The sequence below is a fragment of the Ictalurus furcatus genome, chromosome 6 (assembly GCF_023375685.1).
Source record: "Ictalurus furcatus strain D&B chromosome 6, Billie_1.0, whole genome shotgun sequence".
NCBI classification, from domain to species: Eukaryota; Metazoa; Chordata; class Actinopteri; order Siluriformes; family Ictaluridae; genus Ictalurus; species Ictalurus furcatus.
The window spans coordinates 30,410,359-30,425,133 of record NC_071260.1 but is presented as its reverse complement, the minus strand read 5'-3'; the positions used below and the strand labels follow the sequence as shown (position 1 = coordinate 30,425,133).

The 14,775-nt window shown below is 38.8% G+C and overlaps 1 protein-coding gene across 3 annotated transcripts; it reads right to left on the bottom strand.

The window, feature by feature from the left end:
- Positions 1-4,373: 4,373 nt before the first annotated feature.
- Positions 4,374-7,157, bottom strand: ndufb3 (NADH:ubiquinone oxidoreductase subunit B3). 3 transcript variants are annotated; one of them, XM_053627597.1, is made up of 3 exons: positions 7,050-7,157; positions 5,734-5,870; positions 4,374-4,678 (listed from the first exon to the last, which is right to left on the bottom strand). In XM_053627597.1, the coding sequence occupies exons 2-3, from the start codon at positions 5,859-5,861 to the stop codon at positions 4,534-4,536; spliced, it is 273 nt and encodes a 90-aa protein (XP_053483572.1). In that variant the 5' UTR covers positions 5,862-5,870; positions 7,050-7,157; the 3' UTR covers positions 4,374-4,533. The 3 variants fall into 3 exon arrangements, with proteins under 3 accessions (XP_053483572.1, XP_053483575.1, XP_053483574.1); XM_053627600.1 differs by lacking the exon at positions 7,050-7,157 and adding an exon at positions 6,979-7,044; XM_053627599.1 differs by lacking the exon at positions 7,050-7,157 and adding an exon at positions 7,019-7,039.
- Positions 7,158-14,775: the final 7,618 nt, after the last annotated feature.

Sequence of the window (14,775 nt, the reverse complement as noted above, 5' to 3'; positions counted from 1 at the left end):
GGAACCTGGAGACTATGCCAGGAAGCATGGGGCACAAGGCGGGGTACACATTGGACAGGGTGTCAATCCATCGCAGGGCTCCACCCAGTCGTTGTTTTTTTTTTTTAATATTATCAAATCTCAAAATTGAGTCGTTAGCGTTTTCGATACAATGTGACGTCACGTTAGAACAGGCCTCGCACATGACTGGTGACAGACTCTGGTCTATTAGCATAGCTCCTCCCCTGAGTGAGCCGCATACAGTCGGGCGTGTGTTCCGCGCTGGAGCAGATGCAGTGATGAGAAGAACGTCTCAGGTTCGTAAGCGTTGTAAGTGTTCGGTTGTCGGCCGTAAGAACGAACGTAAGAGTCTTCGTGTTCTCCCGGCGTCAGAGCCGCTTGTCAGAGTTTTTTTTTTGTTTGTTTTTTTTTTGAAGGAAATGCTCTGTAAAAAATTAGTTATTTTACACCAGACTGCTTTGTGAACGCGAGTCAGTACAAAGCAGGATTTGCTAGAAACTTGATTCTCATGCATGGGTCAGTACCACCTGTTCACGATCCAGCTTCATATCCAGAAGACATACGTATCGCACTTTATATGTCGTGAAGGTTTGCAAATCGCCTTTCTGAACGTGCTCGTTAGCAGATTCCACGAGGAATGCGGGTAAAGTTACCGTTGTCTCTGATTGTATTCACGGAGACCAGAGCTAGGCGGTCATTTTTATTTTTAACCCGAAAACACTTACTGTCTGTAGAATTCATACATATAGGGCTGAACGGCGGTATTTACGGTGTCAGACATACCGGTTCTCCTGATTTGTTGTATCCGTAGTATCCGAAGCACGAGCTGTAAAGGTACAGCCCTCTTCCACAAAGGGGGCCGGGCACAGCAGATCATTTGCATTTAAAGAGACACACATGAAAACAGCGTGTTTTTGCTTCCACCCAAAAAGGGGCATTTACAGCAGGGTGTAATAAAGGATCCGTGGGGTATTCTGAGCTGAAACTTCACCGACACGTTCTGGGACACCTGAGACTTCTATTACATCTTCTAAAAAGGGGCATGATGGGTCTCCTTTAATGATTCAATTCAATTCAATAGTTTTTTTTGTACAGCACTATTAACAAAGCAGCTTTACAGAAATATAGAAATTCCAGATATAAATTTTAAATGTATAAATTTTTCCCCAATGAGCAGCCAGAGGCGACGGCGGTGAGGAACAAACTCCCTGAGACGATGTGAAGAAGAAACCTAAAGAGGAACCAGAATCAAAAGGGTGACACCAAGGAACTCAGGGCACAAGGCTAGGGACACCCTGGACGGGGTGCCAAACCCATCTCAGGACACAATCACACACCGCGGACAATTTAGAGATGCCAATCAGCCTACAACGCATGTCTCTGAACTGGGGGAGGAAACCGGACCCCTACTACAGACTCCATCCATCCATCCATCCATCCATCTTCTATACCGCTTTATCCTTTTCAGGGTCACGGGGAACCTATCCCAGGGAGCATCAGGCACAAGGCGGGGTACACCCTGGACAGGGTGCCAATCCAATACAGGGCACAATCACATACACACTCACACACCCATTCATACACTACGGACACTTTAGACATGCCAATCAACCTACCATGCATGTCTTTGGACTGGGGGAGGAACCTGGACCCCTACTACAGACTCAAAAAGTGCAACTGTGTAACCAGGAACTGATCTGGAAACTGTTTTGTCTCCAATTTGTTCACATGTAGCTATGGTATGATGTTAGTCTGTAAATATTATTGTTTTACTCAGTCCAAAGACATACACGGTAGTCTGATTGGCATGTCCAAAGTGTCCGTAGTGTATGAATGGGTGTGTGAACGTGCCCTGCAATGGATTGGTACCCCGTCCAGGGTGACCCTGAAGGATAAGTGGTATAGAAGAGGAATTTATATTAAAACACTCAGCTGTTATTAGAAAAATAATAAACATCTAAGTAAGATTAGCCACTAACAGACACGTTTAATACTTCATTCACAGTATACCAGCTAATTAATACATTCATACAGGATGTAAACACACTGTCCAAGAGCTTGTTTGCATACGGACGTACGCAAGTATTTAAAGAATAATATCCAACAGAATATGCAAGGAATAAAAACAAGTATATTGATTCATTTCCTATAACAGCATCCACAAGCGTTCTATTACTCTTATACCTCAGCTATTATATTTACTTTAAATTTATAAGACAGACAGACAAACAAAAACAAAAACAAAACAAAAGAGCTTATCATGTTACCAAGAAACCCAGAATCTCCTCTGTCCTAAAGAGATGGCCATGGGAGGAAAACCTCCTGACTTTTACTCCAAGCACTAACACTGGAGACTCCTTCCATGAATGCTAAATAAATATATCCACAGAGATCTGTTTATTATTCGGCTTGGATTACGTGGCTTGTAGAAACGATAACGTGTTAGAACGAGAGCATTAATATAAACCTGTAATCTGAATTACAATCAGATTATAACCAATCAGAATCGAGGATTCAGGAGCGCTGTGGTATAAGCAGGTATAAATAATCAGATGTATGCAAAATACCCCAACTCCAGCCTGTGAACCAAGGAAAAGACAAAGAAATGCATTGTGTGTGTGTGTGTGTGTGTGCAGTCAGTTCCTCAGTTGATAAGCTGGTTAACTGAAAAGTGGATCAGAAAAAACGGACATTAATCCGAGCACTTCCTCTGTGTTGGATCATGTTATATACGGTAATGACGCTTCAGTCATCTTTCAACTGGGTGGAAAAACAAACACAACCTTAACTTCTCCTTTTGCTGGGCGGCTGTGGTTCAGGTGGTAGAGCGGGTCGTCCGCTAATCGTAGGGTCGTCGGTTCGATTCCCGGCCCCCGTGACTCCACATGCCGAAGTGTCCTTGGGCAAGACGCTGAACCCCAAGTTGCTCCCGATGACAAGTTAGCGCCTTGCACGGCAGCTCTGCTACCATTGGTGTGTGAGTGTGTGTGTGTGAATGGGTGAATGAGAACCAGTGTAAAGCACTTTGGAACCACTAAGGTTAAAAACGCGCTATATAAGTGCAGACCGTTTACTTCTAAATGTTCAGTAGAAAAGCCGTCGTGATAAATATATCCCGTTACAGCGTCCTGATCATCCGAGGCCACTCATGACAACTGTAGGCTGTTTTCCTGGTTTATTCGTTTGATCCAGATCGTTCTGATCACGAACGCTTGCGTGTTGTAACTCTGTGACACATAAACCTTACTCTGAGAACACAGTCATGTGGAAAAGAGACTACACCGGATTCCATGATCTTATTCATCTAAATAATAACTACTGTGTGGTCCTCACTACGAGCTTCTCACTGTGAAACACACAGCAGATTTCAGTATGTAGTCATCCCCCCGCATAAAGTAAAACAATAATAAGTACACCCTTCCTACTTCCACAATCATTACGGGTGCAATTAGGAGCCGGATGTGGGCCAAAATTTGCTAAAAAATGACATGAGAGACTGCAGAAAACAACATTTACGTCACTTTATTGTTGATAAAGGTGCTTCTACACGTTGCTGAATTATGGGGTGTACTTATTTTTTCACCACCCGGTTCCTGAAAAACTCTTTTTAGAAATATATATATATTTTTGTCTTCTGATTGAGGGAACCCCCTTATTTTATTTATTAAAATTTTATTTAGTTTATTCATTTATTTTAATTTTTATTTATTTATTTTTCTAATTATTATTATTATTTATTATTTTTTTTAGCTATTGATATTTTTTTATTGAGTATGTATGAATGTATGAATGCGTGTTCTAATCTGTACACCAAACAAGTATGGCTCCCATTTTGTTGATTCACTGAGACATACGAAATAATGTCTAACATTTTTTTTTCTCCTTTTATAACTGTGGTTCTCATTGTACTGAAGTGTCCCCCCCCCCCCCAATGTGCCATATCTTTCAATAAAAATATTGAGAAAAAAAAAAGAAAGAAAGAAAAAAGCTAAACACGACTACATATTGAAATCTCTTGTGTGTGTTTATTTATTTATTCATTTTTGCTGTCATCTGAGTTTCTAGAAGTTAGTACAGACCTCACGATTGTTATTTAGGCCCTGATTGAATAAATGCACAGAATTGAAGGAGGGTGTACTTTCTTTTCCCCATGATTCGATGTATTATGACCTTGTCATTGTGAAGAAGTGCTAAGAAGGCACCCTCCTATCTTGTTTGTTCTTATTATCCTTCGCGCTCTCGTCCTCAGACACGCTCAGGTTTTCCTGACATGGGGGACGCTAACTTGTGGACCTGTACGTGAAGATGTTTGTATTTCAGCTGCGTGTTTTTAGACTCCACGCACATTCCGGATACCATCGACGATCAGGCGGTTATTACACATCATATGTTTATTTCTCATTCAGCGGAACACGGATACAGCGTGTGGGACACAGAGGAATATTACAGCTGGCTTATTAACCTGCAGTGAACATTAGAGTCTGATGATTGAGGGTCTCTTCAGGGCTTCAGAGTGTCTCGTGCAGGCGAGACTCAGTGGTCTGACTTTTTCGGAGGGAAGAACGTGTACTCGACAGCCAGGGCCACCGCGAACGCGACGAATCCTGTTCTGAATCCACGCAGCAGAACTTCGCTGAACGTGACCGGAGGACGGAAGGAGTACCTCCACGCTTCGTTCCTGAAAAAAAAAAAAAAAAACACAGAGAGAACCCAGTATCACAGGTTTTACTTCGGATGAAACGAAAAGCGCAGGGATGATCCTGTTTCTAAAGAAAGAGATTTTCATGAATGAATTATCAACAGTGATGATTTGTTGATACGGTTCCTAATTCAATCTCATTTCCATCGAACACCGCTGCAAAGAAAAAAAAACAAACAACTAAAATTCCTACATGAAAACAAAATGTACATGCTCGCAAATGAGTCTGTCTAGCTGTCTATATGATGTCGAGATCCGTTTTTTCACACCGAGGACAGCCGAGAGACTCTTACACAAGGTGCAAACGTTCACTGATGCTCAAGAAGGCAACACGATACATTAAGAGCCGGGGGGGTAAACTTTTGAACAGGATGATCGGTGTAAACTCTTTTTTTACTGTATTTATTAAGTATTGATCTTCAGAATCTACACAAGATATTTACATGTTTCCCAGAAGACAACAATAATATATAATGTATTATTATTATAGTAATTAGTATGTAATATTCTTATAGTAAATAATTCATGTATTATTGGTGGAGGGGAAAGCACTCAGACACGATACTGTGCAGTTCTGGAAATTACTCTAAATGTAATACATGTAATGTATGTAATCTAAATGTAATGTAATACATATACATATATACATATATATATATATATATATATATATCTCCATACTGACAGATGATACGCTCAACAGTAGGGGTGGAATGATCAGACAATTTAAAAGGCTGAAACGAAGCAAAGAAACAATCATAAATGTTCTATTGTAAGTAAGTAAGGAAGTAAATAAATAAATAAATAAATAAGACTACCAGTGTGTGAACAATAATGCACATTATTTTAACCGTAGCGTGAATACCCGAGGTAACGCCAATACTAAAAATAATCCTTGTGTCAACGTCATTATCATTCAAGAATCAACAGTAGTCCTATGGAGGATAATAAACTGTATCGTATCGAATCAAATCATACATTCAGTGTTATCTGAAGCCTGAGGTTTACACTCCTACTCAAACGGAGCGTCTCACCTTGCCCAGGGGTCCTTCAGTCCTCTCCGAGCGAGCCGCTGCTGCGTAAACTCCAAAGGAGTCCCTTCCCATTTCCACGTCTTGAGGTCCGGCATGGGCAGCTTGCTGTGGCCGTGATCCCCGCCCATGGCTGTTTACTGCGGGAAAACCGGTCATCAATACAACTTTCACTATTCTTTTCCAATATAATACCAACTTTACAGTTCTGGGTCCGGACCGACACCTGAAACGACCCTGATATACAAAACATCCTCCAAACGACCGAGCAAGCGCTCCGTCAACGTCTGCTGCCGAGCAGATAAAAGGCCTGACGTTCCTAAAAAAAAAATGACCACGGAAAGCACCTTCAGGATACAGTATTTCCTTTACTCTTGGGAACAAGATGTTATATAATATTCACAAATAATTACAGATTATACGTTTATACATTACTTCCACTGGTACAAAATCGGATCTCAGCGTCCAATCGGTTACTTGCGATCATTAAGGAAGTGTGAGTTTAGAGACGAGAAGGAGAAGAGAAATCACTCGGTAATACCCGAGATGATCAGAAATGTGTATTGAGACATCAATATTTATTAATTTTTTTATTAAATTATCCTAGCGAGATATTTCCTGTGTTCATGTGCAGGATCTGCGTCATTACTGCATCAGCAGTGGATCCTGAGCTTATCCTGGGAACGCGGTGGGAATACACCCTGGATGGGGACACCACACACATGTTTTTAGGAAACAGGAGGAAACCGGAGACCCCAGAGGAAACCCAGACGGACACGGGTACTGGCCCGAGGTCAGGATCGATCCAGGAGCCCTGGAGCTGTGAGCTACTTTTTGTTGATTTAATAACACTGAGGTTGAACCCAAAATGTCATCTGTTAGTAAATCATTCAAAGGGATTTGGTTGAACATCTGGATTAAAAACAAACCCCTGAAGAGCTCAGAACCTCGAAGTTTAAACTCAGCAGTATTAGTGTACAGTGCACTAACCCTAACCCTAGTTTGATCAAATGCTGGTGTTTTTCCTTCTTCTACACCGTCTCTGTGCATGACCAAAACAGAACTAGTTATCCTTCTAAACCAAAACAACTACCTAGAAATGCTGCTAACTAACTAAACTAACCCCAAATCTATCTAATCAACTAATCCAGATGCTCCCAATACAGCTCTAAAGCCAGGTACAGTTAGCTTAGCAAAGTAGCTAACAGACATAACAATACGTGACAATAAAAGAGAAAAACCACCCACATTAACACGGTAGCGATGATATTTCACTATAAACACGCACAAGAATATTTATCTGCATGAGAAATGCTGACCTCACTATGACCTCCAACAACCGAGTAGAGAAGCGAGTCCAGCAACCTTAAGAGAAATCACAATTCACTTCCGGTTCAGACCCGAACAACAGAGTAGCTGCTTCCGGTTATATGAAAATATATTAATATAATGTACAACTGATATGATTAAAATAATGCACAAAATTTTATTTAGGATGTAAGTATATCCGCGTGTATGTTTTGGCATGTTTTAAACATTTATTTGGGAACTTTTTATTATTGTTATTATTATTATCATTATTTTGAAATCCGCAACGACAGGAAGTGAACTTCTAAAGATTCTACTGAATACTACTTTGTTAAATGGTATTATAAGTAAATAAATAGATAAATAATAGTATTACTATAAAGAGTTAAATAATTATACAATAAAATACTATTATGTTTTAAATGTGTCGTTGTTTGTTTGAGTGTTTTTTTTTGTTGTTGTTGTTGTTTTTTTGTTTTTTTTTGTTTACATTTATTTGGAAATAGTTTACTTATGAGCGACCCGGAAGTGAGTCGCTTGATTCTTAGTTGTTGCTATAGAAACGCCGGAACGTCCCAAAAATCCACAAAAAATATTTGAAACAGTCAGTAAATCAAAAATAAAATACACCATATTTATGATACATTTTATTTATTGAAAATAAAAACCTTTCCTTATTCTTAGTGTTTAGTGTGATTCTATCTAAACAAAGCCAACACCCAAGAGTTTATTTAACCAAACCGTGCTTTCTTCAATTTTGTATTTATTTTTTAATTAATCTAATAAATAGATTTTTCTTAAATTTATCTTAATTAATTTTAAGTGGTCTTAATGTGGGCTTTAACTAAAGGCTTCATAAGACATGTATGTTTCTGATACACAACTTCAAACATATACCTGTTACCCAAATTATACACTAACTGTTTAATCTGTAATTATTTTTATAAAATGCGTAAATCCTTAGAATGTCCTTAATATCCTCATACCACTGGCATGAATTGTGGATAACCACACTTTGTGTATTTGCTAATTCGATGCTTACAATAAACAATAAAACCCTGTCAATTTCAGCAAAGACTTTTTGTAACATAAATATGACATATTGTTGCCTGAAATGGGTTAACATATTTGAAAACCTATTTGTACAAATAATACAATTTTCATTTTTATAATCTTGACTGGCAGGTGGAGGTCATATTAAGGGGAATAATTATTCAAACACTTGTCTTTTGTTATTTAATATACACTACATGGCCAAAAGTATGTAGACACATGACCATCACACGCATATGTGGTTCTTCTCTAAAGTGTTGCCACAAAGTTGGAAAAACACAACTGTGTAGAATGTCTTTGTACGCTGTAGCATTACACGTTGCATTCACTTGAACTAAGAGGCCCAAACCTGTTCCAGCATGACGATGCCGCCGTGCACGAAGCGAGCTCCATGAAGACATGGTTTGGCCTGACCTCAACCCCACTGAACACCTTTAGGATGAACTGGAACGCCAATTTCATGCCAGGCCTCCTCACCCAACATCAGTGCCTGACCTCACTAATGCTCTTATATCTGAATGAGCACAAATCCCCACAGCCACGCCCCGAAATCTAGTGGAAAGCCTTCCCAGAAGACTGGAGGTTATTATAACAGCAACACCATGTTAACGCCCATGGTTTTGGATTAGGTTGTTCAATACTCAGTTGTCCACATACCTTTGGCCATATAGTGTACTTCCAGTGCATATATCCACTTCAGATTTACACACATAATGTCTTTAGGCTTTGCACTTATAAATATGAACAACAAAGTATGTATTCATATATATATATATATATATATATATATATATATATATATATATATATATATATGTTTTTAATACATTTTAAATGTATCCCTAATGAGCAAGCCAGAGATGATGGTGGCATGACGATGATAGATTTGACGGGAAAAAAACATCCCTGAGATGACACGAGGAAGAAATCTAGAGAGGAACCAGACTCGATGATAATGATAAGGAAGGTAAGAGAGAAGCTAGCAATCAGTTGAAAAGAGTTGCAGGATGACCTGAAAGCAGCAGGAATAACAATAAGCAATGAACCGCACAGCAATCATCTCCATTCTTATACCTCACACACACATACAATTTTTTTTTAGACAAATCAGAATACTTTTGGAACAATATACTGTACTTTGGGAAGATGAAACAAAAATAAAAGTCTTTGGCAATAATTCAGCTCATAATGTTTGGAGAAAGAAGGGTTGTAAGTGTGATATGGAGATGCTTCTCTGCAAACTGGGCCATTAAATGTCATGAAAAAAGGAAACAAGTATGTAATGGGATATATTAGAGTAGAATTTAATCTGATCAGCCAATAAATTGAATCTGGAAAGACGATGGACGGACAAGACAATGACCGCAAACATGGCCAAAATACCTCAAGAAGGCCGTACATCTCCTGACTTGAGTTCCGTTGAAAATGTACGGAGGATTTTGAAATAGTGAGTCTGTCAGCAGGATCCTTGGAAATTGTGAAATTGAAGACAATTTTTCAAGATTAATGGACCAAACCTTCTTACTGTAGACATCTCACAGCTGTACGACAACAACGAATTTGCAACGAAGTGCTAATGCAGGTGGTGCATTAACGTGGTGTCTGAATACCTTTTTTTTTTTTTTTTTTTTAAACGTATATTGATTTGTGCTTTTGAATACGTCAGTTTTTTGTTTATATCTATAAATTAAAAGTCAAAAGACATTCTGTGTGTAAATTTGAACCGGATATATGCACCGGATGTGCCCGAATCCATATTTCCCCTCACTGTACATATCAAAATGTATTTTCGATCGTTATTGAGCTTTACATGCTTCCACTCTGCCCCATGTACTTGTGTATGATTATACAGAAGTATCGTCTCGAGCTGAACACTAAGAGGAACCCAAGCACCAGCCTGTATTATCAGAATCAGATCTTCAAGAGTTTATCCAGCCTTCGAGTTCACCATTATGTATGATGTCATTCCTGTTGTTGTTTTTTTTTTTTCCTTTTTCTCTTGAGCGTTATTCACACGTCCGTCCACATGTTGTTAGCGTGGCCTTCCTTATTTCATTTGCCCTTTTTTTTTTTATAGTCATGGCCAGTCAATTTCATCACCAAGATAAAGCCACTCGGTTGCTAAGGCTAACAAGCTGTATCCCACTGTCTAATCTCTACAGCGTTTTACCTCAGCGAACATTAACATGTTTTATAGTTTTTCAGAAGCGAGGCTGTGTTTTCCGATTATGCAGCGTGAGGCTTACCGTTGTGTTTACAAGCCAACCGTGACACAGACACATTTTCCTCCACGTACATCACACTGTGTTTATGAGTCTATGAAAGACAATAGAGCGAGTATCAGTTCTCCTATGGATAAAGAGTTTTGATGCGTATGAAACGTACACGCAAGTAGCAAAAACACTTCCGAAGTTTCTAGAAGCTCTGTGAAAGCAACTGGCATGACGTGTTGGTGGAGGTACAGATATATGGCGTTCAGATCACACACACACACACACACACTCAAATTCTAATAACTCAATAATAGTAGTTGCTTTATTACTTCAGGAGCATGAAAAACAATATGAAATATAACGTCTTACACGTTGTGTTATAGTTTAGGAATTATTTGGCCTTACTTGCTTTAAATTGATTGCAAATCTCAGTGGCTTAGTGGTTAGTGCGTTTGCCCCGTACCTCCAGGTGCATTGGGGGTTTCCTCCAGGTACTCTGGTTTCCTCCTCCAATCCAAAAGCATACGCTGTAGGATGATTGGCATTTCCAAATGAGCGAGCTGCCTGGGATTATAAACCGGAGTTTGTATTTATTTGATTTTCCAGACCTAATGAATACCCTGAACGGCAGTCCTACAGCATTCAAGACCTTACACTCACCGTCCACTTTATTAGCAACACCTGTACACCTACACTTGCTGGTTTAAGTGTTTTAGAAACCGCTAATCTCTTGGGATTTTCACACACACCAATCTCTAGAGTTTGCACAGAATGGTCATTAGTTGAATAACAGCTATTAATAACACTACAGCCTGTTCTTGGCTGACAGAGCTTTTGAAGCTCATCCATCTCAAGGTTTGACGTCTTGTGCATTCGGAGCTGTTTTTCTTCTCACCGGGGTTGTAAGTAGTGATTATTTGAATTACTGTAGCCTTCCTGTTAGCTTGAACTAGTCTGGCCATTCTCCTTTGACCTCTCTCATCGACAAGGTGTTTCTGTCTGCAGAACTGCCGCTCACTGGATTCTTTATTCTTTACGGTTATACACAAAAATCCCAGGGGGTTTCTGAAATACTCAAACCAGCCCATCTGGCACCAATAAACATGCCATAGTCAAAGTCACTGAAATGACACTGACTGAAGATCTTGACTTGTATCTGCCCGATTTTAGGCATTGTGCTACTGACACATGGTTGGCTGATAATAACTGGATGAATGTAGATTTAGATCTCTGAGAGTTAAAGAAGCACAGTGAAACATATTCAGTTAATACCTATCCTGCTCAGTTATCCAGCTAAGATGTTGTATTCATGTATGAGCTGATGCGTTGTCGTTGGAAGCCATTTTGTCTTCTCGACATGGTTTACAGCTTCGAAAGGAAGAAACAGCGACACTTCCGAGTGTCCACTTCCGGCTTACAGTAAACACAATGAATCTCATTCTCATGACATCAAACCCAATTTCAGGGCATTATACAATTTCCTGTGCGTATTATCTAACCTGCGTGTGTGTATAATGTACACACCGTGGATGTCCACGCACGTTACACACCGTGCGTGTGTGTAACATGCTCCTGTGGAGAGAGTGGGGAGTTTCTGGTACCTTTGTGTTGCAGGACCTGTAACAACCCTGGTGAAGAATGCCCATCAGCGTCTTTACCACCTTTCCTTTTTTTTTTTAAACATTTTTGATGGCATTTGGCAGACACGCTTATCCAGAGTGACTTACATTTATCTCATTTATACATCTGAGCAGTTGAGGGTTAAGGGCCAATAGTGGCAGCTTGGCAGATAACAGAAGACACATAGACACATAAGGGACTTCAAGCTGCCATCTAAGGTGCTAAGGAACTTCTTCACCTGCACCACTGAGAGCATCTTGACAGAAAGCATCACAGCCTGGTGTTGGGAACAGCACCAAGCAGGATAGGTTTGATCTCCAGACGGTGGAACGATCAGCTGAGTGCACGATTCGCACTGAGCTCCCTGACCTGCAGTCTATCTACAGCAAGTGGTGCTGGACCAAGGCCAGGAAGACAGCGAAGGACTGAAGGACCTCAGCCATCCAAACAATGGGCTCTTCAGAGAGAAGACCAACACGGAGAAAATGAGGAGGAGATCCTTCCCACAGGCCATTTGTGCCCTGAACAACTACGACTAAAACTTGGATATATTTCCCCACCCACACCATATTACAAATATATATATATATATGAGGTATATATATATATACACCTCAGCTTGATGTTGCACAGCATTGTATTGCATGTACTGTACATATCTTTACTTTATTCCACATATACTCCATACTTTTTCTGCCATCTATCTTTTATATCCTTTATATGACATTTTTATACTTTTGATTTTCTACTTCTGTGGAAGTAAATACTGTTTTATGTAAATTCTATCTTTATGTTACTGGACAGTCGTAAAAAGCACTTCACCGCATGTCGTACTGTGTACGGTTGCGTGTGTGACCAATAAAACTTGAATTTGAATTGAATATATTAAAATGTGTTGGGATGGTGAGAATTATACAGGGTTCTACAGTGTGCCAGTGACATCCAGGATGATGGATATGTTTGTCCAGAACGTGGAAACCACCTCCATTTCATCTGTCACTGAGAAACCTGGGCAGTCACAAACATTGACGTGAAAGCTGGATTTGTATATCGAATAACAAACAGTAGCCAAGGCTGAGCTTTGGACGGTTTCTAAGAAATGTCTGATTTTGTGTTCGATTATACAGTATTAGATTATACAGTATCAGATTATACAGTATCAGAATTACAGTTCTCCATGTTCAATACTTCTGGTTTTTTTTTCAGCCTAATCTCTACTTACAAAATGTGTAGTGTGATTACTACAGATAAGAATTTCGACATATCATTTCCTTTCACTGAGAAAACATCTTGCTACTAAACTCATAGTCTCACGGGCAGCTACTTGATTCCACCAATAAACATTTCAAATACATGGTGATATGAACACAAATTCAATATTATTACTAGTTTACTCTGACTATAAAGTTTTTCAGATGAAAGAGTCGCTAGAGAAAGTCTTTGTATCAGATATGCATACTTTCCTCCAAATTTGTGCCTTTTTTTTGCATCCACAGGACAATTTTATATATATATATATATATATATATATATATATATATATATATATATATATATATACACACACACAATTGTAGAGATTATTAGTGTTTTACAAACATAGACACATTTTACCTTGTTTTTTTTGTTGTTGTTGTTGTTGTTGTTTTTTTTTTAAAATGTAATTCAACAACTACTCTTAGACTTTTGTTATATGGGAGTTTTGAATTCTGATCTTAGGACGGAGAAAGTAATCTGTCAAAATGAGATTAGATTGGAAAACACTGGAGGATTTCTTCAAATTGAGATAATTTTTGGAATATTTGTGCTGTTTGGGAGCATGATTATACAGGGTGTCCCAAAAGTCTCCATACATAGGGGAGTTACTACAGTGGTGCTTGAAAGTTTGTGAACCCTTTAGCAATGTCTATATTTCTGCATCAATATGAACTAAAACATCATCAGATTTTCACACAAGCAATAAAAGTAGATAAAGAGAACACAATTAAACAAATGAGACAAAAATATTCTACTTGGTCATTTATTTATTGAGGAAAACGATCTAATCTGACATATCTGTGAGTGGCAAAAGGATGTGAACCTCTGTTTTCAGTATCCGGTGTGACCCCCTTGTGCAGCAATAACGGCGACTAAAGGTTTGTGGTATATATATATATATATATATATATATATATATATATATATATATATATATATATATACAGTACAGGGGGTCCCAAAAGTCAAAATGTCTTCCAAAATTTTTCATGCTTCATTTATAATATGTATATACATGCATTTTGATAAAAAGTGTTAATGTATGAGTTTTGGGACACCCTAAACTCTCTCTCTCTCTCTCTCTCTCTCTCTCTCTCTCTCTCTCTCTCTCTATATATATATATATATATATATATATATATATATATACATGTAACTGTGTATAGATATATAGTAGGCAGTATAGTTGTCCGCCTAAATATTTAATAGAGATATCTACAGTGATTCCATGGGCATCTATATTGAGTAACAGCCTGTAATTTTTCTTCTTCGCTTGCTTAGGCTTGTACAGAACGAGCTCTTCAATCATTTATGGGCCAACGACAAAGAAATCATCAGCGTATCGGAGAATCAAATAGGAGTACATATGAAGCAAACTATTCAAAAGAAACTTTTCTTCACCAATGGCACAAAGAGAGTATCATATACTGTATACAGAGGCCATATTGACATGTCATATCTGCTAGGAATATTTGATATTTTATATACAGTGGTAAAATTATTAAAAGGTTTTTAGGAGGGACGGTGGGATCAGACGACAGGGTTCCCGCTGGTTTAATGCTGATGGACACAGAAACACCAGGGACTCAGAAAA